The 25,255-nt window shown below is 47.3% G+C and overlaps 2 protein-coding genes across 6 annotated transcripts in view; one reads left to right on the plus strand and one right to left on the minus strand.

The window, feature by feature from the left end:
- The first annotated feature begins 41 nt into the window (after window positions 1-41).
- On the plus strand, window positions 42-14,875 carry RAB35 (RAB35, member RAS oncogene family). Its single transcript, XM_064393076.1, has 6 exons — window positions 42-267; window positions 3,876-3,926; window positions 4,684-4,807; window positions 11,428-11,552; window positions 11,640-11,764; window positions 12,291-14,875. The coding sequence occupies exons 1-6, from the start codon at window positions 99-101 to the stop codon at window positions 12,417-12,419; spliced, it is 723 nt and encodes a 240-aa protein (XP_064249146.1). The 5' UTR covers window positions 42-98; the 3' UTR covers window positions 12,420-14,875.
- An 807-nt stretch (window positions 14,876-15,682) lies between these two features.
- The window catches only part of BICDL1 (BICD family like cargo adaptor 1), a 49,075-nt gene continuing 39,502 nt past the window's right edge, over window positions 15,683-25,255 (minus strand). For 4 of the 5 annotated variants that reach the window (XM_064393075.1, XM_064393074.1, XM_064393072.1 and 1 more), the window contains 2 exons: window positions 23,253-23,373; window positions 15,683-19,917 (listed from right to left, as the gene is read on the minus strand). In XM_064393075.1, coding sequence (XP_064249145.1) covers window positions 19,732-19,917; window positions 23,253-23,373 — 307 coding nt within the window. In that variant the 3' untranslated portion in view covers window positions 15,683-19,731. Of the gene's footprint in view, window positions 19,918-22,360; window positions 22,470-23,252; window positions 23,374-25,255 lie in introns of all 5 variants that reach the window. The other variant, XR_010348872.1, reaches the window with a different exon arrangement.

Genomic DNA, 25,255 nt, shown 5'->3' on the forward strand with positions numbered 1-25,255 from the left:
GGGCGCGGCCGTTTTCCCGCGCAGCCGCGGCGCGGGGCGGGGCGGGCCCGGCGCAGGCGCGGCGGCGCGGCTGGCGGCCCGCGGCGGCGGCGCGGCGCATGCGCGGCGGCGGCCCCGCTGTCAGTTCCGGCTGTTTGTCCGGGAAGTGGCTCCGGCCGGAGCCGCCGCCGCCCCCCGCCCCCCGCCCGCTCCGCCGCCCGCGGCCGCGCCCGGCCATGGCCCGGGACTACGACCACCTCTTCAAGCTGCTCATCATCGGCGACAGCGGTGAGCGCGGGCGGCGCGGCCCGGGGGCGCGGGTAGGCCGCTGGCGGGGTGGCCGCCCCTCGGGCCGTGAGGGGCCGCGGTGCGGCGGCGGGCCCGGGGCGGGGGTCGGGGGCGGGCGGGCTCCTCCGCCCGGGGCACCCGCGGCGTTGTGCTGCCGGTGCCGCACCGGGACCCCGCGCTGGGCGTGAATGGCGGGGCGCGTTCGCTCGGGCTGCGGGGGCTTTTATCTGATGAACCTGCGGAACTGGCTACCGCAGGATGTTATGGTAAATAGCTCGGCTGCGCTGGGGAAAAGGCAGATTAGACACGTAGAAGCCAGGACAGCACCGGCAGTGCTGCCGGCATCAACCTTGGCGAGCGCGTGTTTTGACGGCGCCCACTAATCTGTTGCTGGGATGGGGAGGGAATTCCCTTCCCCTGTGACAGGCAGTTTGGGATCGATGGGAAGGGCTGGCTGCCCTAAGGACTGTTGTTTCCAGTGTGGCCGCCAGGACGTTTTAACAGTCATTATTATCTTAATTATTCCTTTAAGACTTTTTCTGTGCTTCAGCCTGGAGTCTCAGTTCTAGAGTTCCTTAATTTTTTTAATAAATCCTGGAAGAGCTGGTAGCTTTGTGTGCTTCTTGTTATAGCATAGGATGCAAATATCTAAAAGCAGGAGATAAAGGTGTAGTTTGAGGTGTTTTTTGAAAATAGACCTATAAATACTTCTGCAGCAACCTCAGAAACTTCTGGAGAGCCGAGCGTGTGAACTGTGCCAGTGTCTGGTGCTTTGGTCTGGGTTCACAGGAGCTGGGGCTGGCAGGATTGCTGCCGTCGGTGCAGCTCGGTGTTGGTAGCACTCCAGCAGCTTGCAGCTGAATTTCCATAAGCTGGAGAAGGGTGCATCCACCCTCTTCTTTGAACAGAGGTGTGGCCCGTGGGGCGGCAGGTCCCGGCATGCAGCGAGGCGCAGCTCCTGATGAAAGGCTAATGTTGCACGATCTTGGCAGTTGTCACCTGCAGAAGCTTTAGCTTCATGTAAAAAATTGTTTTTTTCTACACTAAACTGAGTCTGCATGAAGGGATCTGAGGAGGGAGACAGGACAGCAGCTTCAGAGCAGCTTAAACCCCGGGCAGCTCTGAGAGCCTTGGATTATTGCAACCAAATGCTGCATTCTGAGCAGAGCAGTGGCTCTGTTGGTTGCTGATGAGTTCCAAAACTGTTCAGGCAAGATAAACAGGATGGTGAAAACTCTGAGGAAGACTTCTCATTTTAAACAATTGAATAAATTTTGTGAGCTCAGTCTTCTTGAGCAGAATCCTCGTTAGTGTATCCAGTGAAAGGAGTGTTGTGAGAATTGTCAGGCTGCTTGTGGTTCTCTGCTGTAGTTAAATCTCACTATAGTTTGACTATTGATTTTTCTTTGGTTTTGTTTTTGCTAACCCCAACAGGATGCTTTGTCCCTGCTTGCACTAAACAGTTTGCTTGCCTTGTTTATTGACATCTATTCCCTGCAATAGGAAGTGGACTGTTACTGGATAGGATAATTCTGTCTCATCTGCTTTCCCCTGTATGCAAATATGTCAGAAGGGCAGTAGGTTTGTGTGTTTTTAGAACAGGTCATCTTGAAAAGCTGCTGGTGATTTCAGCTGTGCCAGATATTTAAAAATAATACAGATGATCTGTGCTTGGCATCTGCTTCTTTAATTCACTCTACTGTTCAGTAAGATATGGGTCTTAGATTCTTGTCTGACACTGAAATTTAATTTTAATTGTGCAAAGTCACATTTTGCTTTGTTTTGTTTCATTTTGCTGTCTTCAAGAAGCTGAGGGCCCTGCAAGCCTTCTCTTCAGATGTTCAGACAGCTCTGTGTGGGAGGTGTGGGGTCACCAAGAGTGTGGTTTCTCTGTGCGTGAACAGTGTGGGTCAGAGGCAGCGTTTGTTTGGTGACATCCTTGTCACTGGGAGCATGCAGAACTTCCTGAGCTCGGGAGCTTGCTTCTCTCTGGAAGCTGCCAGGCTGCTGGGAGCTGTGCAGCTTGTGCAGTGGAGGGAGTGTGACAGAGCAGTGTCATGTGCAGCTCTGCAGCATCGCCCGGGGCTGCCCGAGCTCGGACATGGTGCTGTGGTTTCACAGGCCTCTGGCTTGTGGCACCTTCTTGCCTTGCCCTGAGCTGAAGGCCAAGGCTGCTTGGTCAAGAAGCACAGCACCTGCTGCTGAAACATCCTTGTTTTCTCTTAGTTTCTTACTTTTTCTTAATTGACTGGTATTAGCAGAGCTTTAATTGTTGCTAAATAACCAGTCCTCTGAAGTACAGGAACTGCTCTGCTACCCTTTTTGAGCTCAGATGTATTGATTATATGCATGCTGTAGCTTTGTATTTTTTAGTCCCTTTCCTCTTTTCCTCCTTAGCTTGGTAGCAATGAGGAGTGAGCATGGCTTCTCCAGATGGCTGCTGATTTGAACTCTTTGCAAATGAGACCTGGCTTACTGTAATCATGCAGATTTTTACGCTAGTTTTTATTTTTTGTTGGTAGCTGTTGTCACATGCCAGTAGCTGAAAACTACTTTTGCATAGCCCTTGCATAGGTTTTCCGTTAAGAAAAACTTGCCAGTTACAAATCATCAAAATAATTAGCTTGGATAACTTCTACCTGGAAAGATTTAATAGATAATTGCCTCGGTGAAGTTGAATTTTCTATTCATGCCATAGCAGATTTATTTTGGGGAGGAAGGGTCATTAACAGCAGAGATGTTATGCAGAGATAACAACATGGAGGCATTTAGATACCCAGATTCCCTTGGATGGGTGTGCAGGAATGAGTTTCTTACAGCTCTTGTTTGAAGCACTGTGAAAAATGCTTCCCTGCAACAGGGTGTGATGAGGGTGCAAACAATCAGTTATGGAAAACCTGGATGAAGAGCTACTCAAAGCATTTAGAGGAATGTTTCATGGCACATTTTGGCAACAGGGACAGCTTCAGAAAGGTGTGTGTCCTTCCTGTGAGATGTGGAGCAAGGCTGTTTTGGATGGCAGTACAGGACAGTGATTCCCAATTCCTGCTTGGTTTAGGCTTCTGTTAGACTGTGGCCATGCTAATGTGAGCTGTGTAGTACCGAGCCCTGGTGTGATTGTCAGAGCAGTCCAAATTCCACCCAGAATGGGAGGTAGGCAGTGGTGTTACTGACGTCACACATGATGTGCAAGAGGAATTCAACAGAGTGCTGAATTCAGAGCAGTGTTCTGAGCACTTGTGAATTCACAGGACATGCTCGGCTTTGGCTCTTTCCCTAGCAGATGTAAGCCTACTGATTGTGAACTTCTATTATTCTTCTCCGACCTCTTGAACTGACCACAGTTCAGAAGATGCTGTTGGAGGGTTTGCTGAGGGCTGGAGGAGGGAGGGCACAAGTCCCCCCTCCCTGCACTGTACCAGGAGCATCCTGAGTCTTGGGGTGACTGTTCTTGGTCAAATCTCCAAAGGAGTGTGGAGATGAACAGTCAGGGTGGATGGTAATAAATGATGTGCTGATTTTTTATGCAATGAATGGTTAAAATACTTTTATGTTCCTGATGCCCAGGATGACTGTATTGAAAGATTTGCTGTGTTTGTTTGTTGTAGGTGTGGGCAAGAGCAGTTTGCTGTTGCGTTTTGCAGATAATACCTTCTCAGGTGAGTGGTTTGTTTCCTTCAGTGAGTGAAATGCTCTGGGTTTGCTGTTGGTTGGTAAGGGATCTGTGTTTGCCCACTGATAGCTGTGCTGGGGATACATCATGCTTTTAACTTTGCATCTCTTGGTATAAGCCTGTACAGGCCATCCTGCCTGATCTTCACTGACAGCTGGAAGTCCCTGAGCATTGAAATACTGAGGTGGTTCCAGAAACAGCTTAGGTGGTCTGGGCTATGCTATACTCTGCAGACTTCCCATTAGCCAGTTGGGATTTAGATTGATTGAGTATTGTGGTAAACCACTTACATTTGTGATATAACCAGTGTATTGGGAGGGAACTCCTAGAACAGACTGTATTCAGAATAAGTGTTTCCACAAGTATTTAAAGCAAAGTGTTGTCTCAAAATTTTCACAAGTGAAATGCTCTCATAGTTACTGTCTATTTCTTGAGATATTTGGGTGCGTACTCTTGATCAATGGGATAGAAAAATAATAATTTCATTTTGTTACACTGAGATTTAAATTTTAAAGGTGGCATGGGAGAAGTGGTTTTATGGCCAGGAAGAAAAAGCTGTTAGCTGCAGACAAAAATATGTAGATCAGCATGATATAAAGCATTTTAAACACTAAGCAGATATGGGGAACCTTGTTCTCCTGTCCAGTCTGAGAGCTGCTGCCAAGTAGTGTTCAAGAAGTGTGCTCTGGGACATCCAAAATAAACAAGACTTAGGTTCTCACTTACCCACGCTTTCCCTGCAGGCAGCTACATTACCACCATTGGAGTGGATTTTAAAATCCGGACAGTTGAGATCAATGGGGAGAAGGTGAAACTCCAGATCTGGGACACAGCTGGCCAAGAACGCTTCCGGACTATTACATCAACGTGAGTAATGCCAGCCTTTCTGCTGTGGAGCTTTGGGTCTGCACCTCGTAGTCCAGAGTTGGGGTTTAGCTATTTAAGTGTTGCAGTTGATTAACTAATGATGGCTGTGTGGTCTGTGCAGTGGAACTTCTCTCAGCTGTGTCAGAACTGACTGTGGTGGTGATGATATTCTGGCAAGGTTTGGAACTGGGATTTCAGAGTTCCTCACCCTTCTATGCATTTCTGTGGTGGCTTTGTCTTATTCCTTTGCTGCTGGTTTCCAAGTGGTTGAACTGGAGTTATTAGACTGCATATAGTAGACAGCTTGTCTGTGTGCCTGTCCAAGTTTGTCCTCTGAATGCACTGCAGAAGCACAGAGTGCAAACCCTCTGTCAGTGTCATATATAACTAATGAACAGCTTGAAGATTGAAGAGTAGGATTTCTCCTGGTTTTCCTTTAGGACAAATGCTTTAGCAGCTATCTTTGTGTGGAGTTCTGCTGAAGCAGACGCCCACAAGATATTAACCTTTTCCTTGGTTGGAATTCAGATTCCAACTCATTGTCCTTTTGAATAGCATGTGCAGAGCTTTTCCTGTTCCTGAAGAAACCACACCTAGAGCTGCGGTGGTGGGAACTAAGAATAAAATGTGTTTGTAAACTGATTGCAGTAAAAGTGGACTGCTCGTGGGGGGAAGAGGGAAAAGTGCACTTGGAAATGGAACTTTTGTTCCTTGGGTTTTAACCAAAATAATTCTTGAAAGATCCATGTGTTTCACTTGGGTCTTTCATGACTCACTTCTCCTTTGGCTCTTATTTAAGAGGAGGATATTTTTTAGCTGATGAATTGATTAATTTGCTGGGACCTGAAAATAATGAGCTTGGTTACATCTGTGTTATGTCTAGAAATGGCGAAGTTGAACGTGATGTGTGCGCCGCCCCTTTCCTCTGCACTCCCATACGGATATTACTGGGTTACTTCCATTGTTTCTTAAGTGTTTAGCTTGAAAAAAACTGGGCTGCCTCTTGTGGGGTTCCTGTGTGTGACATCACTTCTTGTTGGAGTGCTGCAGGCAGTTTTGGGAAGGAAGTGGTGAGGGGGAGGCAGCCGAGCAGTGCTGCGGCCCTGTCAGCTGTGACAGGCGAGTCAGAGAGCCCCATTACTGCTGAGTCAGCAAATGGCCTTCCTGTTTGCAGATTCCCCGGCGCGGCTCGGGCTCGGGAACGAGCTTGGGGTCGTGGGGCTGATGCCAGCTAGCTGAGAAAGCCATGGTGTGTCCAGCACTGAGCAGGGAATACCAGCAAAGGAGGATTCCTGCTGTCAACGGGAATAGCTGCGGATCGGACCTTGCACAGGGCTTTATGTAAATTCTTCTCTTGGTTAACATTTCAAATAGATAAGCTGAAATAGTTTGAGGCATTTGTGCCATGACCTCTTGGAAGTCTGCTGCTGCTTCCTTTTGCATTGCTTTTTACCCCAGTGAGGCATATTGTACTTTGGGGATCTAACATTTTGGGGTTTCTGCCTTAGCGCTGTGGTAGTTACTGAATGGTAACTCCATGGTCAGGGAAAAAGATCTCCATTTTTTGCAGTTCTGTGCAAAGAAATTCACGTGTCCAAGTGCATTTGAAGTGTTGAATAAAATGCTTTGGGAATGCTGATTATACTGGGATGAGGGCTCTTCTTGCTAGTTTGGTTGGCTATGCCTGTCTAGAGTTCCTAATCATATCACCTATAAAACCAGGCCATAACAAAAGTTAAATTTTAGAAATGGTTCTGGCTGGCTTGTTTTGGTTTCTTTTCATTTATTGGCAAAGTAGTACTGTAACTGATTTATTTGTCCTAAACTGACTGGCAAATCAAGTAACCTTGCTTGTTCTTACAAAAGGGCTTGGCTATCAAATCATGGGTGGGGTGTGAGTGCCCTGTCAACAGAATGTAGTAGTCTGCCTAGTCTTTGACTAGATTGAGGTTTAGACTGAAGTTAAGAATATAAAAGGTGTTCCTTCAGCATTACAGTAGGTCAGGGAGTCCCTTTACAGTGAAAGGCAGAGTTCAAATTGATGTTGAGCCAAGCCTGGCAAGCAAGCCTGAAATTACCCATCTGGTAATTACAGTAATAGGTTGGTAGTGCTGCTGTGTGGACTTAGAACTGCAAAATGGTAGAGGTGGTAGGAAGTTAATAGTGGAAAATTGGGAAACATTGAAAGGTTGTAGTAGTCTGATTTCACGTGACTGTAGCTACAGTCAAAAGCTGAAAAGCAGACTAAAACTGCTAAGGAACAGAAATCAAGTTGGTCTGGAGTATTCTACAGAAGCTCAAGAAAATTTCAGAGTAGGAAGTATAAAGTCAGCTGTTTTTATTGTCTGTTAAATGTGGAAATACTGGGATAGCTGGTGCCTTCTGGGAGGAGAGGCTGATCTGTGTGAATTTGGTTGCCATGGAATGTCATCCAAATTAAATTTGATTTAAATTCACCAGGGATTTAGCATGCCAGGATGCAGCTGTATTAGCAGGAATACTTAAAATGCATGAACAGCCAGTCCCTGTACTTGATTTCCTCTTGTAGACAGGACTACTTTGTCCTGATTCAGGACTGTGGGTTTAGGATTCAAGCTTTACATAATGGCTGTCAGACGCCAGCTCAGGGTGAATAGTGATAGCAGAGGGACCTTCTGCCGTGGTTTCCTGTGGAATGGCATGTTTGAGAGAGGGATAAGATCTTTGAGATGACAGAATTGCTGTGTCTTGTAAAGCAGATATGACTAAAAGGCTAGTAGTTAAAAGACTGGTCTGACTGACAATAGATGTGCTTCCAAGAACTTGAAAGAAAGATGAGTATGAAACTAGACTATTAGAAGTCTCTGGAAATGGTTAGGATTCTAGATGTATGAAAAAAAACAAAGGAAATGTGTGCTACAAAGTAGTGAAATATGAACAAAGAAGCTGGATTAAACCAGTGCCCTGTCTTTCACATTGGCAGTTAAATGTTTTCCTGAAAAAAACCAACATATAGGCCCTACTGGACCAACATAGTGTCTCTTTTACATCTGACTTAGCTACTGCTGTGTTCCATGAAGCTGGTTGTTATAACTCCAGATGTTAATATTGGGCAGCAGTTGCTAAAGGGAACAGGAGAGCTTTCTCACTGGTTTCTTGCAGTAACAAATGCCCCAATGAGTGGCAAATGTTCCCTCGTGTTTCCCAAGGCTGTGTTCAGGAACATGAGGGGTGGATGCAGGTGGCTGAAGGACATATTGAGTTGGGGTAACCCCCAGTTTAATTCTAGTGGTAGAACAAGCAATAAGGTGTTTATTTCAACGTAATGTTGGTTTTCTTAAGCTTTTTCCACACCTGAGCTAAATGTAAAGCCTCTAGGTCTAGGGACTTCCAACTATGTGGGAGATCGTTGGCTACTACCAAGCATCCAAGGGTGTACACAGGTCAGGTTTAGTTGTCTTTCACCTCAGCAGGATACTTTCATGGATACTCTTAACATGAATAACTGGTCTAGAACATCTTTTTCTGTATTTCATGAAGGTATTTCCTCCAGCAGATGCTGGCTTTGAGGGTTTGCAGAGTACATGGCAGAGCACTCCCACCACACAGAGGACAGCCAGCATCAGTCTGTGACTGAGAGGCTCAGATTGAGGACTTCAGGTCTCTTCTGCTTTCATTTCTGTGGTCTCCATTTCCCCAAAAATGTGGATGGGAAGGAGATAAGACATTCTTTCCCTTGTGTCAAAGTCTCAACTACCTCTTGGTTGCCAAAAGCACAAAATTTACACCTACTCCTCCCTGAATGCCAAAAGCCCCATCTGTTCTCTACTCGCCAAAGCCCACAACCTGTTATAAAAGCAATTCTGCACTGCATCATTCTGGAAGTTGAAGTATGGGACAGGATAAATCAGATTTTGTTTTCTAGTACTGTCCTGCATTTGGGGTTGGAGAAGCTTTGCTGTACTTGTGAAGCCTTAAATGTTTACCTAGGATGCAGAGCATCTAACAACTGATGGAAAATAGCATGACCAGCTTTTTGAGAAAAAATGTGTGCTGTGGGGCTTAGGAGTTAGAGAATAACAGGTAGTCATGGTCTTCTCTCTCAGGCTTATCTCTCTTGTTAATAACAGCCAATAGAGAAAATGTCATTTTAGTGTAGATGAGGGGTTGGCAACCTTTCTAGAACGATGTGCCAGACAATTTTCCGTTCCAAAAATAGCAGCAGTGTATGCTGGTAGGCACTCAGCAGGAGTCAGGGCTTGCTGTCTTGCACAAAGGAAGCTGTTTCTGATGAGGTGGTTGGCAATATCAGTGGCAGGAGCTCCAAGCCCCTGCAGGGTTCCCATTGTCGTGGTGGTCTGTGCTGCAGGGTCCAGCCCACAGCCCCATCCCGAGAGCAAAACGCGGCTGCCGATGTGTCAGGAGTGGGATCGGTACTGCAGGCTGCCCCTTCTCCACTCCCCGACATCACATGCTTGGCTTAGAAGAAAATGAAGGTGCGTGGGCAAGGCAGGAGCAGCAGGATGCTCTGCTGGGCCCCTGGCTGGGCTGGCAGGGATGCCAGGCTGGGCTCGGTGTGCACAGCAGAGTGAAGCAGCTCTGCGTAGGTGCAGCTGAACCTGCGCTTCTCCAAGGCTGAGTGTTGTCTTGGCAAATGCAATGCTCAGTGTTGGGGAGGAAGTGGTAGGTCAGCCTGGGGGCTGCTGAATTAAGACTATTAGGTGATGGTATGGGAGAGCTTGAAGATAATTGGTTTATTGTTCAGCTGTGGAGAAATGCAGTGTGTTGGCAGGATTGGGGATATTTCCCTTTCTGGTGATGTCACACAAAACAGAACTCATCAAAAGCAGTGTGCAGGGCATGCTGGTGTCAGGAGAGGATGGGTTATTTTTGCAACATGTGGATCCAGGCCTTGGAGTACTTTTCCCTCTAAAGGATCCAAGTTATGAATAAAGTTGTGTTGTAATCAAGTAAAGCATAAATGCAGTGCTGTAGCAGGTTTTGAAGTTGTTGAAAGAACTGACTGTGAATGGACTAGAACATTTGAAAGCCCAGGATTTCTTAAGGGCTGGCAATAAGTATTTCTTCCCAGAGTTACTTCTTGCCAAGGGAAGCAAATGCACAGCATAAATCACTGGTGAAACGTGGCATGGGAGAAATATTTGAGTGTCTTCTGCAAGTGCCCAGTAGGAGCAGAGTGTTCTACTGCTGCAGAGCATCCTGGAGGAGCACTGTGCCCAGGGACTGTCACTGCAGGGATCAGGAGAGGAAGGTGTGTGGCTCTGGGGTGATCTGTGCCTCTCTGCAGGTCTGTCTGATGGTGCATAAAGGCAGGTGGCTTCTCTTGTAGAAGGATGAGGAGGCTGGAGGTGGGAAGAGACAGTGACTTGCTTAAGCACTTCAGTAGCAAAGTGAGCTGAAGCTTTGAGATCTTCTCAAAGGAGCGTTTGGGGTAGATGCAAAGGCTTTGAAGTTCAAAGGTGTGTTTGCTGAGTTGGAGAAATCAAAGAGGAGCAGAATGGTCACAGTGGACATCTCTGAAGTGCAGTGGATGTACTGCAAGAAGTGCTTGTGATAAGACATCAAGGTCTAGGAGTGCTGTCACAGTTTAAGGGAAAATCCTCAATTTTGTATGCTAGTTTCTTGAATTTGTTTTATTAAAAAATTTAATATTGATCAGAAGAAAGAGAAGAGGATGAAAGGAAAAGAATAAAGCTACACATAATACAAAAAATGGATCCTGATGAAGACCTCACTGTTAACTGTTTCCTGTTTCAATTTCTTTTTATTTTTTGGGTCACAGCTGCTTAATTTGCAATAGGGAATGTACTTGGTAGCCTTATGATTGTGGCTGAAAACTGAGAAGGTAGAGCTTGCTGGTTTTCTGTTTAGCATTTTCATGGTGCACATACTTTCTGTCTTTGGTAGCTTCGTGCAGGTGATAATGTTGGAACCTGAATTCAGATGTTTTTCTTGCGTATCAGACTTGTGCATCATCTTTTAAAGGTGCCAGTTACCCAAGACTAATGGGAATAAACTAAAATAAAGCTTGTTTTTAATGGCTAAAGGTAGCAGAGTGTATTGAATGCACATATGGAGTCGATCTGTTGAGTAGGAAGGTGTGATCAGAACACAGTCGCTCAACAAGACAGAAATTTTTGAGAGCTTGAGAGAACTGTGACTGAAGGTTGAGTATATTTGGAGATCTGCTGAAATTTTAGTCTGTAAGTGATTGTTCACAGATAACAGAATTACTGCAAAAACTTGATGTGGCTTATGCAGCCCCAAGGATGACATCACAGCCAGTTCTGAGGATGTGCTGGGGGTACCATTGCCTTTGGTCCTGTAGCTGGAAGACAGCATTCATCTTTGAAGGTCTTGACAGCCTGAACAAGGAAGGTTTTAGAAGACTTTGGACTTGGAAATGTATTTGTGTAGAGTGAATGAGCAGGGAGCTCTGTAGCTTTGGAGGAATAGCCTGGGATCAAGCTGTTATAAAAGAGCTACGTGAGTTTCAGTGGAAAGAAAATGGGGGCACTTGATTACCATAACGTGAGGATTTGTTGTGAATCCTGTAGAAGCTCAGTGGAAGAGAAGGTGATGCCCTGAGTTAACATTTGCTGTCCCTTTGCACCCCCCAGGTATTACAGAGGAACACACGGGGTCATTGTTGTCTACGACGTAACGAGCGCAGAATCCTTTGTGAATGTAAAACGGTGGTTGCATGAAATTAATCAAAACTGTGATGATGTCTGCAGGATACTAGGTAGGTGATTAGGGAATTACAGCATCTTATTTAGTGGGCTGGCCTGCTGAAATACCAAACTGACTTCTATTCTCTTTCCTTTTTTAGTGGGCAATAAGAATGATGACCCAGACCGGAAAGTGGTAGAAACAGAAGATGCCTATAAATTTGCTGGGCAGATGGAGATCCAATTGTTTGAGACCAGCGCCAAAGAAAATATTAATGTGGAAGAGGTAATACAATATTCAGAAGAGTAGAGATACAATGATTTAGGGATAATGGTGTGGGAAGAAATAAAAATTCCATTCTTCCCATTGAGAAAGAAAAAGTGCTTGTATGAGCTGCAAGTAGTAGGTAAAATGTCAAAAAGAGACATGCAGCTGGTTTTGGAAGAGTTGGGGAAACAAAATGAAGGAGCCCACACTGCATTTTCAGTAGTTTCACAGTGCTCATGTATTAGACAGGAAAGACTTGAGAATGCTTGTAGGAGGTAAGACTGCCCAGGCTTCACTCCTGGTCTCAGTTGCCAAACTGCTCTGGTTTTATTTACTGGTTTGGAAAAAGGGATAGAGGTACTTTTTAGCTTGGGAGTGGGTTGGGAAAAGGTATTGGATTTCCACTTGGGCCATAGTGGGTTGGGGAAGGTCTCTGAAGCATTTTTGAAACATACAGAAAAGGGGAATGGCTTCCAAGGAGCAGCACCCCACAGGAGCCAGCCTGACTTCTGGGGTGGTCTGAGTGTGCTTGTTTCTCTTGCAGATGTTTAATTGCATTACAGAGCTTGTCCTGCGAGCAAAGAAAGAAAACTTAGCAAAGCAGCAACAGCAGCAACAGAACGATGTGGTGAAGCTAACGAAGAACAGTAAAAGGAAGAAGAGGTGCTGCTAATGCCCCTTCCCTGCTGCAGAGACTCTGCTCTCAGACAGATCAGCCCCTCCAGCTAGACTCGGGCAATTCCACTGGGGCAGGCTTTGGGAGGACTTTCTCAGTTTTGTGCCGTTATTTAAAGATTATTTTTTCTCCATGTTTTCTATCAAGAGGCGCTGGCACCTTCCCACTGCAGTGCCAAGAAGGTATGGGATGGAATCTTGCCCCTCTCTCCTCCCCTGCTCATTCCAGTGCGCCTTGTAGACAAGAAGGACGTTGCCTACCAAGTGGACTAATTAACCCAAGAGTTTGTATATAATGTATATTGCTTTAACCAGCCTCGCCTCTCTGTTGTCGCTTTGGCTTCTGCCTTCTTAATGTCAACCAATCATGGACTGCAGAGTTCATCTTTTTAAAGAAAAAGTTGAAAAGTTCTTAATTTGAGTTGGCCCTGGGCTGGCAGCCACTGCTTCCTGGGGCCTCCAGCTGCATTTCTGTTGGGCTCCAGGCTGGCATCTGGTGCCCCTGGGGCCCCTGGCTTCTCCTGGAGACCCAGGCTTTTCCTGGGGCTCGGGCTGTGTTTTTCTAGGTACCAGGATTGCAGGTGTTGCTGCTGGAGCCTGGGGTTTCATTTCACCAGCCGCTGGGCTGGCAGCTGGAGCTGCTGCTGGGGCCTGGAATTTCAGCTTGCCATCATCCAGATTTGTGGCTGGATCTTTGGGTTTCACCTCCTTGTGCTGCAGCCCAGCTGTACCTGTGCTCTCCTGTAGTTTGTGTCAAGATACTGGAAAACAAACTGACCTGCAGAAGTGGGATTTGTTTGGATAAAACTTTTTTTTTTTTAAAGCAAAGTTTAACAACTTTGACCTCTGCTTCTGGTTCTGCCAGTGTCCTAAGTGAGGGTCCATTTCTTTTGAGAAGAACAAAAATCATGTGATTCTGCCAAAAACCCCAAACTTCTCCTTGTTGCCCTGTCCACAAATAGGCAATCTGAACGTGAATGTGAATTTTGGTGGCAAAGCTTTTGTTTTTGAGAGAGAAAAGGCATGAAAAAAAATCCAGCTCTTCTTATTGATGTCTGAATATGAAAGCTGCAGGATCATTCCCAGGATTCTTCAGTTAGGAAGGAGGACTGCTGTTTAATGCAAAGAAATGGAAAGCTTGCTTGCTTGGGTTATGTGGTGGTGGAGGATCACACTTGGAAACAAACTGGGCTTGCTGTGCTCAGCAACATTTTCCTGGCCCTCGTCAGCCTTTCTGGGAAAACAAGGGCTCACTTCCTCAGCCTGAATAGATGTAGTTAAAGGTGGAGAGTGTATGTGTGTGTAACTAAAATATCAAATGTCTGGGCTGAAAGGACATGCTCAGCATGAATTATTGCCTAAATAATATTAAAAAATAATTTTACCTTAAAAGGCATGGAGGGTATGACTTCCTTTAAGGCCTTGAAGGTGGACATACTCCATGTGCCAGTGAGTGGCCCTGTGGAATTGCTGGCCTTGGTTTGGTAGGATGTGATTCACCCATGTCCATGAGCTTGGAACCAGCCCACTTCTCTCCCTTCCTCACCCTTTCTCCAGGAGAGGCTAAATTTTAGTCACTTATTTTGCCTGCATTTTTTTTAGATTTTTCAGGTTGTGGTAAGAGCCCTGATCATACAATCACATCACAGTCAATCACTTTAAAGACTTTTCTGAAGTGCAAACGATGAATGTGTAACACGTGGGTTTTTCTTGGGTTCAGGTGCTGGGTATGGATCCAGCTGCCTTCACCCACCTCTCTTCTTCACATATCCTGCAGGGGTAACCCAAGAACTGGAGTGAGCTGGGCTGGGGCTGCTGGGCTGAGCTCTGGGCAGTGCTGGGAGGCTGTGCAGGTGGTGGCTTGGGCCACACCAGTCCCTCCTGCCTGCTCCAGGGTGGAATGTGGTGTGTGCTGGTCCTGTCCCTGGGGCTGTGCTGTGGGGGCTCCCCCTGCAGCCTGGGGGGCCCAGCCGTGTTGCTTTGGGAATCTTGTTGGTAGCTGTGTGCAGATCTAGGAGGGAGTAACTTCATATAGGCAGAAGCAAAGAACATGTCTGAATTTACTGGAAATGATGCAATAAAATGAGGAAATGGTGCACCCAAGCCTGGAGTGTTCTCTTATACGGAAAAATTGGTCCTCTTTGAGTCCAGGTTTTTGTGGCTGTGGTTGGAATTCTGTCAATCCAGGTCCAGCTTCCTGGCTTAAAGTGGGAATTTCTTTTTTTTTTCCCCAGAGCTGGCTGTAGAGGAGCAGTTACCTCTGCTCTTGCCATCACTGTTCAATTGGAAGGGGTGGGGACCGTGTCTCTAGTGGTGCTGATGTGAAGTTTCCTAAATGTTGAGCAATGGAATGTCTAACTGGTTTGCTAGGATTATTTCTGTAATGAAAGTTTCTAATTATGCTTTTTAAATAATTTTAAAAAACTAAAAATAAAGGTTACAAGCTGCCAAATCCTTTTTTGAGGCTCTGTTTCCTCTGCTGTCCAGCACCTGGAGGTGGAGGGTGGCAAGCCAAGGGTGAGCTCTGCTGTGTAAAGGGTTATTTCCTGAGAGGGGATATTAAAAAACCATAAGTAATGCTTTCAAATGTTTAGTTGCTGTTTTAGTTTGAATGAAAGAGGAAGGTGGAATGGGTAACTTATTTCTGTGTGAAATGAGATGCCTGTGATTGTGCTGTAATCCTTTGTCTTTCTGCTCAACAAAAAGTATTGAAAAGCTTTGAAAGCTCCTCCTCCCAAGATGACTAAAATCATCTGGAGTGTCTCCTCGCTTTCCCAGGAAATTCCTGTGTGTTTAATTAATCTGTGCAGGACTGCAGCCGTGGCTGTGCCCTCAGCATCCCCTCCCAGGCTGCTCCTGGGGCAGTGGTGAAGCCCTGCTGGGGGAAGGTGCCTTGGCTGTGTCTGTGCCCGCGGGAGGAGCAGGAGGGGTCTGAGCTGCTGCCAGCTCTGGGTGTGTCACTGCCTGTGTCTGCTGCCCAAACCCCTTCCAGTCCGAGTCTGCCTCCACGCCAGGGCCAGTAAAGGACACAGATGGCTGGAAGGTGGGATGATTTACCCACCTTTAGGTGTTCCTGTGCACCAAGAGATGCAAATGGTTTTGCCCTGGCCCCTTCTCCCCTAAGCACACACAGGGGCTTTACCTGGCTGAATTTCATGGGATGATGCAGCACCAAAGATGCTGTTGGATGTTAAATGACAATTCAAAAAATGAGCTTGTTTTGCAGCTGGGCACAGTAAAGTGGTGAGAGCTGAGACAGTATCGTATAAATGATGTTTTATTCTGAAGAGAACTATTTACAAAAGAAGTAGAGCATTGTTTTTACTAAAAATATGCCTTTATAGATTTTTATAATATGTATCTTATAAAAACCATACATTTATTTACATGACTGCTACATACAAAAATTACAGCACTGTGGTATATGTACATATCTATAGGTACATTCTTTCTGCTTGTCCCTGCTGTGTGCTTTTTCCCTCTCAATCCAAGGGAATCATTGCTGCAGCACCCAGACACTTCCTTTCTTGGCTTTTTGGTTCAAACATTCTTGCTTTTTATAGCTGAGTGGGGAGTAGAGAGTTTGCCTGATGGAGAGGCATAGCTGGAATCTACCATTCTAAGTAGGACAAGTGCATGTGGCCCTGCCTGCAGCCTCACTTCCTGCTCGCTCTGCAAAATCACTCTGTTGTCAGTAACTTTTTGATTTACTGTTCATCTCCACAGCAAGCTGCTGATCCAAGTTTGTATTAAGATAAAGTGCTAGTGACTTGCCTTTCATTTACATTTGTTCCTTGTTTACGGTTGCTTCCCTTGCAGAGTTTAGGAAGGGGAGACTGATCCCTTTTCCCTCAGGCTGGCATAACAAACATTTGCCCAGTCACTTGTTACCTGTGGGAAAGTCCTTTGTAACCTTAATCTCAGCAGGCATCTCTTCTCTGTGCAATATTTGAACAGTGTGCAGCACTACTGTTTTATTTACCATTATCTCAAAAGCAAGGCTGAGGGTTGTGTTCAGAGCTGCTGATCCCACTCATTAAACCTCCTCTGGGATCCTGAGTGCCTGCTGGATTAATGTGCTTCCTCCATCTCATCTCCTGGAGCTGATGTTTCCTTTACACCCTGGGTGTGTCCTGGAAGAGTCAAGTGCCACAAGGGAAGTGTCTCCCAGCCAGCACTGCAAGGCTGATTCCAGGCTCCTGGCTGTGACAGGATGGAGGTGAGGGTGTTAGTGACAGCACAGAGTGAAGCAGCTGGGACCTTGTTAAAACACAACGTGACAAATGGGTGTGCAGGACTGCACAGGTGAGGTTTTTCAAGACAGAAGACAAAACCTAGCTGCTGTGTTAAGGCAGTTTCTGTTCCTGTGGAGTAGCAGCTCAGCACAAGGAGGTCTCCTTTGGTGTGTTGTCCAGTTCATTACACCCAGTTCTCTTGTATCTCTGGGTTCAGTAGTGCAACTAAGTCTTTAGTGAAGGGGCTTGTTTGAAGAAACCATACCCAACTGGCACCTTAGAACATGCAGACTTTCCTCTTGCATTCTCTTCTGTCACTCTTGTTAAATAAATAAAATTGCAATGGGATTAAGGATTCTCATTAAATGAAGAGATGTGCTGTACCTACCCCTGCAACTGACTGAGTCACTTTCCTCAGCAAACGTAGCAGAAGGCACCTTTCTTCATCTCCTTACTGCATCTTCATGGGGTAACTTAAGGCCCATGCCTTAGGGTTGCATCCATCCATCCATCCATCCATCCATCCATCCATCCATCCATCCATCCATCCATCCATCCATCCATCCTCGCTGGGGTAGGTTCCCACACAACTGCTGGGCATGTGGCTTGAAGAGAGTTGGTGGGGTCTGGGAAATGACAACTGGCAGCAGAAGAAAGGTCCCTGAGGACCAAGATGTTCCCGTGGCTCTCCTGTGATAGAGCATCGTCCTCAGTGCTCACCGGTGTCACTGTGTCACCAGTGTCACTGTGTCATGGATGTCACTGTGCCACGGGTGTCACTGTGCCACGGGTGTCACTGGCATCCATGCAGCCACTCCTCATTTTGCAGGACTCCAAGGCTGGGGTGATGCATGTGGGTGTGACTGAGTCCTGGCACAGCAGATGCTGAGCAGTGTCCCTGCCCTGTGCAGTCACAGCAGAGGCAGGATGGAGGAGGAGGGCTGAGCATGTGGCACTGCACTGCAGCCCTTCCCCTCGCTTGCACAAGTGGCTACAAGCAGATACTCAACAGCTGAGCATTGCCTAGGAAGGAGAGGCCAAGGTTCAGTTTCCTCCCCTGCCTGTGAGGCTCCTGATGCCTTTCCCCAAAAGCATCAAGCTGTATTGGTGGGACTTTGCCCAAGTATTTCCTGGAGGAAGCTCTGCAATCCAGGGTTCATTGCTTTCATGTGGATGGGTTTTACCACTTTACTATCTTTTAACTTTTATCTTTTAACTTTACTATCATTGCCAGTCTCAGAGCACTCTGCTCCTTGCAGCCCAGAGCTGCCTCAGTGCAAGATGGTTTCATACCATGGCGGTGGTTTCAAGGAAATACAGGAATGTAACAAGGAAATACAGGAATGCTCAAATCTTCATAGGCAGAAAGGATATTTGTACTGAGGTATTATGGATGTGCTATCCCACAGGGAAGCTGAACAACACTAAAACCCAGGCCACCAGCCTCTCACCTGCTGCTTTGAAGGAGTTTGGTGCCTGTTCTGTGAGCAGTGAGCAGAGAGCAGCTCCCTGGGGATGGTGTGTTAGCACCGGAGTTGCTGAGCAGGGCAGAGCTGAAGGTGCAGCCAGCTCTGTCTGCTGTGGGACAGTGTAGGTGGTGGCCTTTTGAAAGCAGCAGGAAACAAACTGGGGCCTGCCTGTGGGTATCATGAGCTGGGAGAATGTGTGAAAACTGCATGACAGCAGCAGGACACCTCTGAACTGACCTGTTGCTCCTCACTGGCTTATGATGGCAGAGCTGTGCAGTGCCCATCCAGTGCAGAGGGCAGGTCCCTTCTGAAGTATTGCAGGATTTCCAGCACTGCTGTGTGCATACACCAAAAAAGCCACGTTCCTTCTTGTTGATCAAATCTGGTTATTTTTGATCAAAAGGACCTTTCTGGAGCTGCTCACCAAAGGGCTCAGTAGCCAGTGACCCACAGGCAGGGACAAACACTCCTTTCTGTCAGGCCACAGCCAGTGTTACTGCATAGGGAGAGTAACCTGCAGGCTTTCCAGAGCTTTGTAGACACCCTGATAGCCTTTGGCTTCAGTGAAGGCAGATGCCAGTGTGCTTTCTGAGGATGGAGTCTGCCAACCCAGTGTCAAAGACTGACTGACATCAATGGGAGTAGGCTTTCAGTGAATTATTAGTTAGGCTTTTGGGGGCCTATCCAGTTAAAATGACAGTTTTCTTACTCTGGGAGATGTGTATGGCTTTGGGGAAAGGTGTGTGACTTGCTGAAGCTCCCAAACTACTTTTGGCCGTTGGAGGAACAGCAGGTGCCCCAGGACTGAACATGCACAACTTTTATCCAGTCTGTAATCTGTTGCAGATGGTCAGTCTCCTGGGGAGAAATCTGTGTAGCTACAGCCTGCAACTCTTACCTCAGTAACAGGAGGGAGCTGGGGTGGACAGTGACAGCACCTGCCCTGAGCTCGAGGAGCCTGGATGCCAGCGAGGGTGAAGGGCCACGCAGAGCTCCAGGGGAGATGGTGGCCAGGCAGGAGCTGCAGAGAGGGCTCAGCTTCCACCACGGAGAAAGCTACATTTGTCAAAACGTGGTATTGCTGGGGCCAGAGTGACTCCAGTCTCAGTGGGATGGATGAAGGCTGTCACAGCTGCCAGGGTGATACAAATGGCTCCCTTCTGTCCTCCTCTTGCATTCAGCTCTCTTCTTCCCCTTCTGCTCACTGTGACAGAAGTTCTCAATCCCCTGCACCACTCTGTCTTGGGGCTGCTTATTTCCTTCTCCAGCATAAGAACGCTTTTAAGACAATCAGAGAATTCTTCACAGCAGAAACTGGACTGTGTCAAAGCTCCTAAAGTATACCCTGAAGTTTATCACTTCACGTATAGAATAAGAAAAATTTCTTTCTACTAGAATCACATTGTCAATTTGCAAATCTCCAATTCATGTAAACATTTGGTTCAGACCAGGTGCGGTGTAAATAGTGCAGAGTCTCAAGGGTTAACTCCTTTGCCCCCTTCTTTTTTTACTCAGCGGATCAGACTTGGGTCCATCAGCAAGCTGGGCAGCTGCCCCACTCCCCATCTTGACGCAGGAATTGTTGGAGAGTTTTCTCTTTTTCCAATTAATTTTTCTTGAAAAAGGAGAAGAGCCGGTTCCCCTCGGGCTCGTCGCCCTGCTGCTCCGGCCTGGGCGCGGGGCAGGGCCTGGCGCCCCGCCTGCTGCCACTGGAGAAGGAATAAGCAAGCTGGCTCCATTCCTTCGGGTGTTTGTCCATCAGCTGCTGGTCAATGACCCTGTGCATGTCATCCTGCAGCAGAGGGAGAGGACAGGGCCGTTAGTGGCAGCTGGTGACCAGCGGGGGGTGGGTGCAATGGGAATGGAATGTGCGGTGATGAGATGGAGCAGGGATGGGGAGAGGGCTCTGTGTCCCCACCCGACAGCAGGCTCAGCTGTGCCCGCTGCCGTGAGGCTTTTCAGGGAGTCAGGAAGATCAGTCACACAGTTCTGAGGGATGAATTGCTCAGGTGGTCTTGCACAGGAGCTCTGTGCCTGCTTGGGACTCTGTGCCACCCCTAAGCTGTGTTTCTCTGCTGTCTGCAGCCTGCAGATGTCCCCTTCAGGGAGAAATAAATAAGAACAAATGCAAGCAGAGGCCAGAAGAAGGATAGAGGTCTGTGCTGAGCAGGTCTGTGTGCACAGCAAGTGGACAGGCAGGGCTGGCAGAGCTGCTGCATGGCCACTGCCACTGGGGCTCTTTGGGGAAGGTGCCGAGGGGCTGGGGCAGGTGTGGGCCCACCAGATCCCCCCTGGGCTTTGCACCAGACTCACCAAACAGAACTGAGCTTGTCTCAGACCCCCTCCTTCCCCTGGAGCCAGCATAGCAGTGGGAGCTCTGACTGACAGCTCCACAGGAACTGTGGCTTTTCAGATGTACCAGGAGTGCTCTGATTTCGTCCATGTTTGCACCACAGTGAAGCTGCTTTATACAAAACAATTACCCAGCTCTGCTGCCACTAATGATGTGCTAACATGTTCCTCAAAAACCTGGCTATAAATTTCACAGATTTTAAACTTTCAGATCCATTGCTTCTCCTATAATTGCATATTTAAGCCACAGCTTAGTGAAAATGTGTGTACACAAAGTAGTCCCACAGGAGGAGTCAATACTCCCCAGCAGTTTGGTCCCTGACTAGGGCTGAGGACACTGTCTGGGGACAACAGAGATACTCAGGATGGGCTGGAGTGGTGGGAGTGCTGTTCATTCAGCACCTGGTGAGGGGCAGCCTGTCAGGGCAGCCCCAGGACTGAAGGGAAGGTGCTGCCTTTGCCCAGCAGGTGCCCCAGCTGCTCTGGACTGGAATCAAATCAGCCAGCTGGGACTGGAAACTGAATAATGGCTCATCTCTTGTTGCAGCATTTTCTGCAGGGAAAAGGATTGATAGCCATGACCTGGACCTGCATTTAGTATGGGGGCTTCCCCTGTGGGAGCAGGAGGGTGCAGAGCTACACAGACTGGGGAAGCTTTGGGTCCTTTTAGAGCAGGGCTGGAGAGAGGAAAGGCAGAGGGAGAGTTGAAGAGGTTGAGGTGAACATCAGTATGAAATATCAGTGAGACAGGTTTCCAGAGCTGAAGCTGCCATGTGAAAATGCACAGCACTTGGATTTTGAAGGCACCTCTTCTGCTAAATGAAGTAGGTACCCAGGCTCCTGCATGGCAGATCTGTGTCCTTGATTGACCATACCACAAGGGATGAGAAGGATTTATATGTATATTTATATATATATATATATATATATATATATATATATACACACAAAAATATAATATATATATAAAAATACAGTATGCATTATTGAGAGTGCACTGCATTGGGTCCCTGTCTGTCAGATGTGTGAGTCAGAGAGCAAAGCACTTGGATGGGAGGATTTTTTGCTTGAATCCTATTTTACAGCCTGTATGATGATGTCCTTAGAGAACACTGTCATCTTGTTGACAGCCCCTGGTGAAATGCAGACTAGAAGTGTGCAAAAGCAAAATGTTAGCAGATTAAAGCATCCAATTATGCCCAGCTAAAGCAGAGACTTTTATCCTATTTTATCAGAAACTCTTCTGCTAACTCCTTTGCAAAATAGTCCCCAAAATACAAAATCACCCCACTTGTTTTGTGCCTCTGTGGCTGAGCTGCTGTTGAGGGAACATGAGGTGGCTGGAAATTATTTTGCTGCTGTGTAGTGACACCTCAGGTCAGTATGTTGGAAACAACTTACTGCCATGAAGTGGGCCTGAGCCTCACCTGATGGGAGCAGGTCTGAGTTGCTGTGCTACTGCAACAGAACCTGTTCTTAACCCCTAAGCTGGGTTTATTCTAGCACTAAGCAGGCCTAACTTTATAGCACCCATCCAGACTGCACTTGGATCCAGAGAGCTCCTATCAGAGCAGTGTCACTGGGACAATGAGGCTGAGAAGTAAAATCCCAGTCTGTCTTTCAAGAGCCTTTCCGGATACTGACTATGTGGATAGAGAGGGTTAATAATCTGAGGCTGGCTTTGCCCGTGGTGCCCTGGTGAAGCCTCACCATGGGGTGCAGGAAGCTGCCCCTGGCTGCTGCTGGGATGGGGTGTGGGCAGAATATTGGTGGGTGATGGAGACCCCCACGGGCCCCTCTTGCCAGGTGATGGTGAGGGCAGAGAAGGATGTGGGTGATGGTGGCAGCAGATGGAGAGGGGATGGAGGGTGTGGGCAGCTCACCTCAAAGGCAGGAGGGGTGTACGACTAAAGCTGTTGGTACAGGAACTGAGAAAGGCCACTAGATCAGAAACCAAAGGAGCCAGATAGTAAAAAGCCCTGAGGAAGCAAACTGTAAGCAGGAAAAAGAAAAGAAAGAAGAAAAGAAAAGGGAAAAAAAGAGAGAGAGAGAGAAACGAAAACACAGTGGAGTTGAAACAGGAGCGAGGTTGTACGGGAAAGGTTTCTACTGGTCAGGCTGGTTTTTAGCAGAGCTGGGGGCTTGCATGGTCTGCAACAAACCACTATAAATGGCACAGACCTTTGCTCTTGAGTCTGCTTATTTTCTGTTGAAGTAGCCCTCCCTTGGTACTAGTTTTGGCAGGAGGCAGCTTTGTCTCCCCACTGACCCCAAGCAGAGCATCTCCAGGGCAGCTGTGGAACTGCCATGACTTTGTTTTTTCACCTTGGTGAAGAACTGGAATTTTAGCATCTCCTTCTTGATAGATCTTCAGAGTTGATACAAACAGTGCAGCAACAATCAGCACAACCTTTTCTCCCACCTTTCTGCTCCATCATGGAAATGCACAGACACGCTGTGCCCACGTGCACCCAAGGTGTGCCTGCCTAGGGACACCTCCTGCACGGACCCCTCCCCACCCCGGGGCACAGCAACATGCACATTTCCCATTCTGCCAGCAGGCACAGTCTGCTTCTCCATCTTAAATGAGTTTAGAGCTGTAGAATTAACTGCTCACAGCCAAAAGGGTCGGAGCAGGGAGGGGCAGCTCCCCCCAAACACCCAATCCTTGGATGCTCAGGCGGAGAACAGGACACACCCGCAGGGAGGGGGACAGTCCCCGCAGGTGGCCCTGGGGTCGTGTGCCCTGCAGCCCCTGCCCTGCCGGGTGCTCACCTGCCAGGCCTCCAGCTGCTGTGAGAGGTTCACCTTCTGCTGGATGGCATCCAGGAGCTGGCTGTTGAGGGACATCATGTCAATCTTGCACTTGGTCAGCTCCACCTCCACCGCGTTCTTCCTGCGGGGACAGAAATCCGCGCATGGCACCTCCTTCTTTATAAAAAGAGTCAGGCATATCTAAACAAGTCTACAATTTATGTCTTTCACTGGTAAGTCCCCACATCCAAAGGTGTTCACCTCTGTTGTATTCTGAACAATCTATTAATCTGAAGAGCGGGACAGACCTTTTGACATCTTTACCCTAAAAGCAGCAGATTTCTGATATGCACACTGTGAAGAATACAGAAAGAAAATCAGATACACTGCTGTGTAAGCTAATAGTGTGCCTGGATAATGTGCAAGATCTGCCAATGAAATGGAGATCCAGAACAAGGTAGAATCTATATTCAAATATTTTCTCTTTTTCTTCTGTTTACATCATGGTTTGAGACTGGCACAATACACTTTCATGGGAGCACTGGCATTGGGCCAGTGTCAAACCATGGCAGTTTACATGCAGAGAAAACAAATGATATGTGCTAAAAATCAAATTACTCATGTCTCATTGCTTGATCAATAAATTGCAATATAAAACAAACATAAAAATCTCTTAAAGAGTACAATTCTGCTTTCACTTGGGACTTGACTGAAGGAAGGATTGAAGGAAGAAATGAAAGAAGAGAGCTTATTACAGCACATACTTTTTAAGAATGACAGACTGTCAGAATTACTTGAATTAAATGTTAGGCTTTAAGGAAAGCTCCCAATTTCAGTGTTGTCCCAGCCCTTGAGAACACCTCTGCTGCATTTCTTCCCAGACATTTGGTGGACATTGAGCATGTCATGCCATGGACAAAGTTACCCAATGAGCCCCAAATGCTCATGGCTGAAATGTTCCAGCTGCTCCTTGCTTGTGGAAAGGAATTGTCCTTCAGAATGGAGCAATTTCCTAAGCTGCCCAAGCTGGGAAATGCTGCTCATCACGCTGGGAGCACACAGGTAAGCACAAAGCTTAAGTTTTCAATTAACTGCTGTGTGATAGGAGAGTGTAACATGACTTGCTGGGAACCATCTTTCCTTGCAAACACTTTCGAGAGAAATAATTGCATCTTATTACTGTAGCTCATTCCTTGTCTTGTAATAGCTCCCTTGTGCTCCCCTGCAGAAGAGCAATTTGGGAATTTGTGTTTATATTCCAGGTACTGGAATATAAACACAAATATTCCAAGGTACTGGTTGCTTAACACTTCCAGGTGTTAGACTCCAGGTACTGGTTGCTTAACACTTGCTCTGAAAGGATCCTGTTTTCCTATTGCTTCCCATGTTGCCAAACTTCAGCTTCAAGCAAAAATTTTCCACACCAGATGTCTGCCTCGGGCAGTGATTTTATTTCTGTTCAGAGTTAGGGATTTTTGGGGGGATGGGTTGAACAAAAGCAACTTAACCCTTGGGCTGTGAGGTGGGAAGAAAATCACGAGCCTCCTCAGGCAGCAACCAGCCCACTCGGTCTGGGAGGGATGTTTTCACTTCAGTGACAAGATGCTCTTGTCTGCTTTCCCTTGCTGCCACTCTCAGCTCCTCAATCCCCCTCTCTGGTGGCTCCTGCACTGCAGGACAGCCAGCCCCAGACATTGGTGCTTTGTCCAGCAGGGTCACAGTGAACTGGGGAAGCTGTGCCCTTCTGCTGCGGGCTGTGGTTTGAGCACCTGAAGCAGCCTTTCATTGCCTTTTCACTGCTGCTGGTTGGGTGTTTGCAGGATTGATGGCAGCAGCAGTGTTGCCATAGCCACGGCAGAGCCAGCAGCCCACAGGAACGTCACAGCTGGGATGCTCCTCTGCTGGCCAACAGATGGAGGTGTGACAGAGGACAGCAAGGGCAGCACAGCTGATCCAGCCACTCATAAAAAGGGATGCTGCAAGCTGATTTAGCTCCTGCACCCTCAGAGGTGCAACCCTCTCCT

Source organism: Passer domesticus, chromosome 17, assembly GCF_036417665.1.
Source record: "Passer domesticus isolate bPasDom1 chromosome 17, bPasDom1.hap1, whole genome shotgun sequence".
NCBI lineage: Eukaryota > Metazoa > Chordata > Aves > Passeriformes > Passeridae > Passer > Passer domesticus.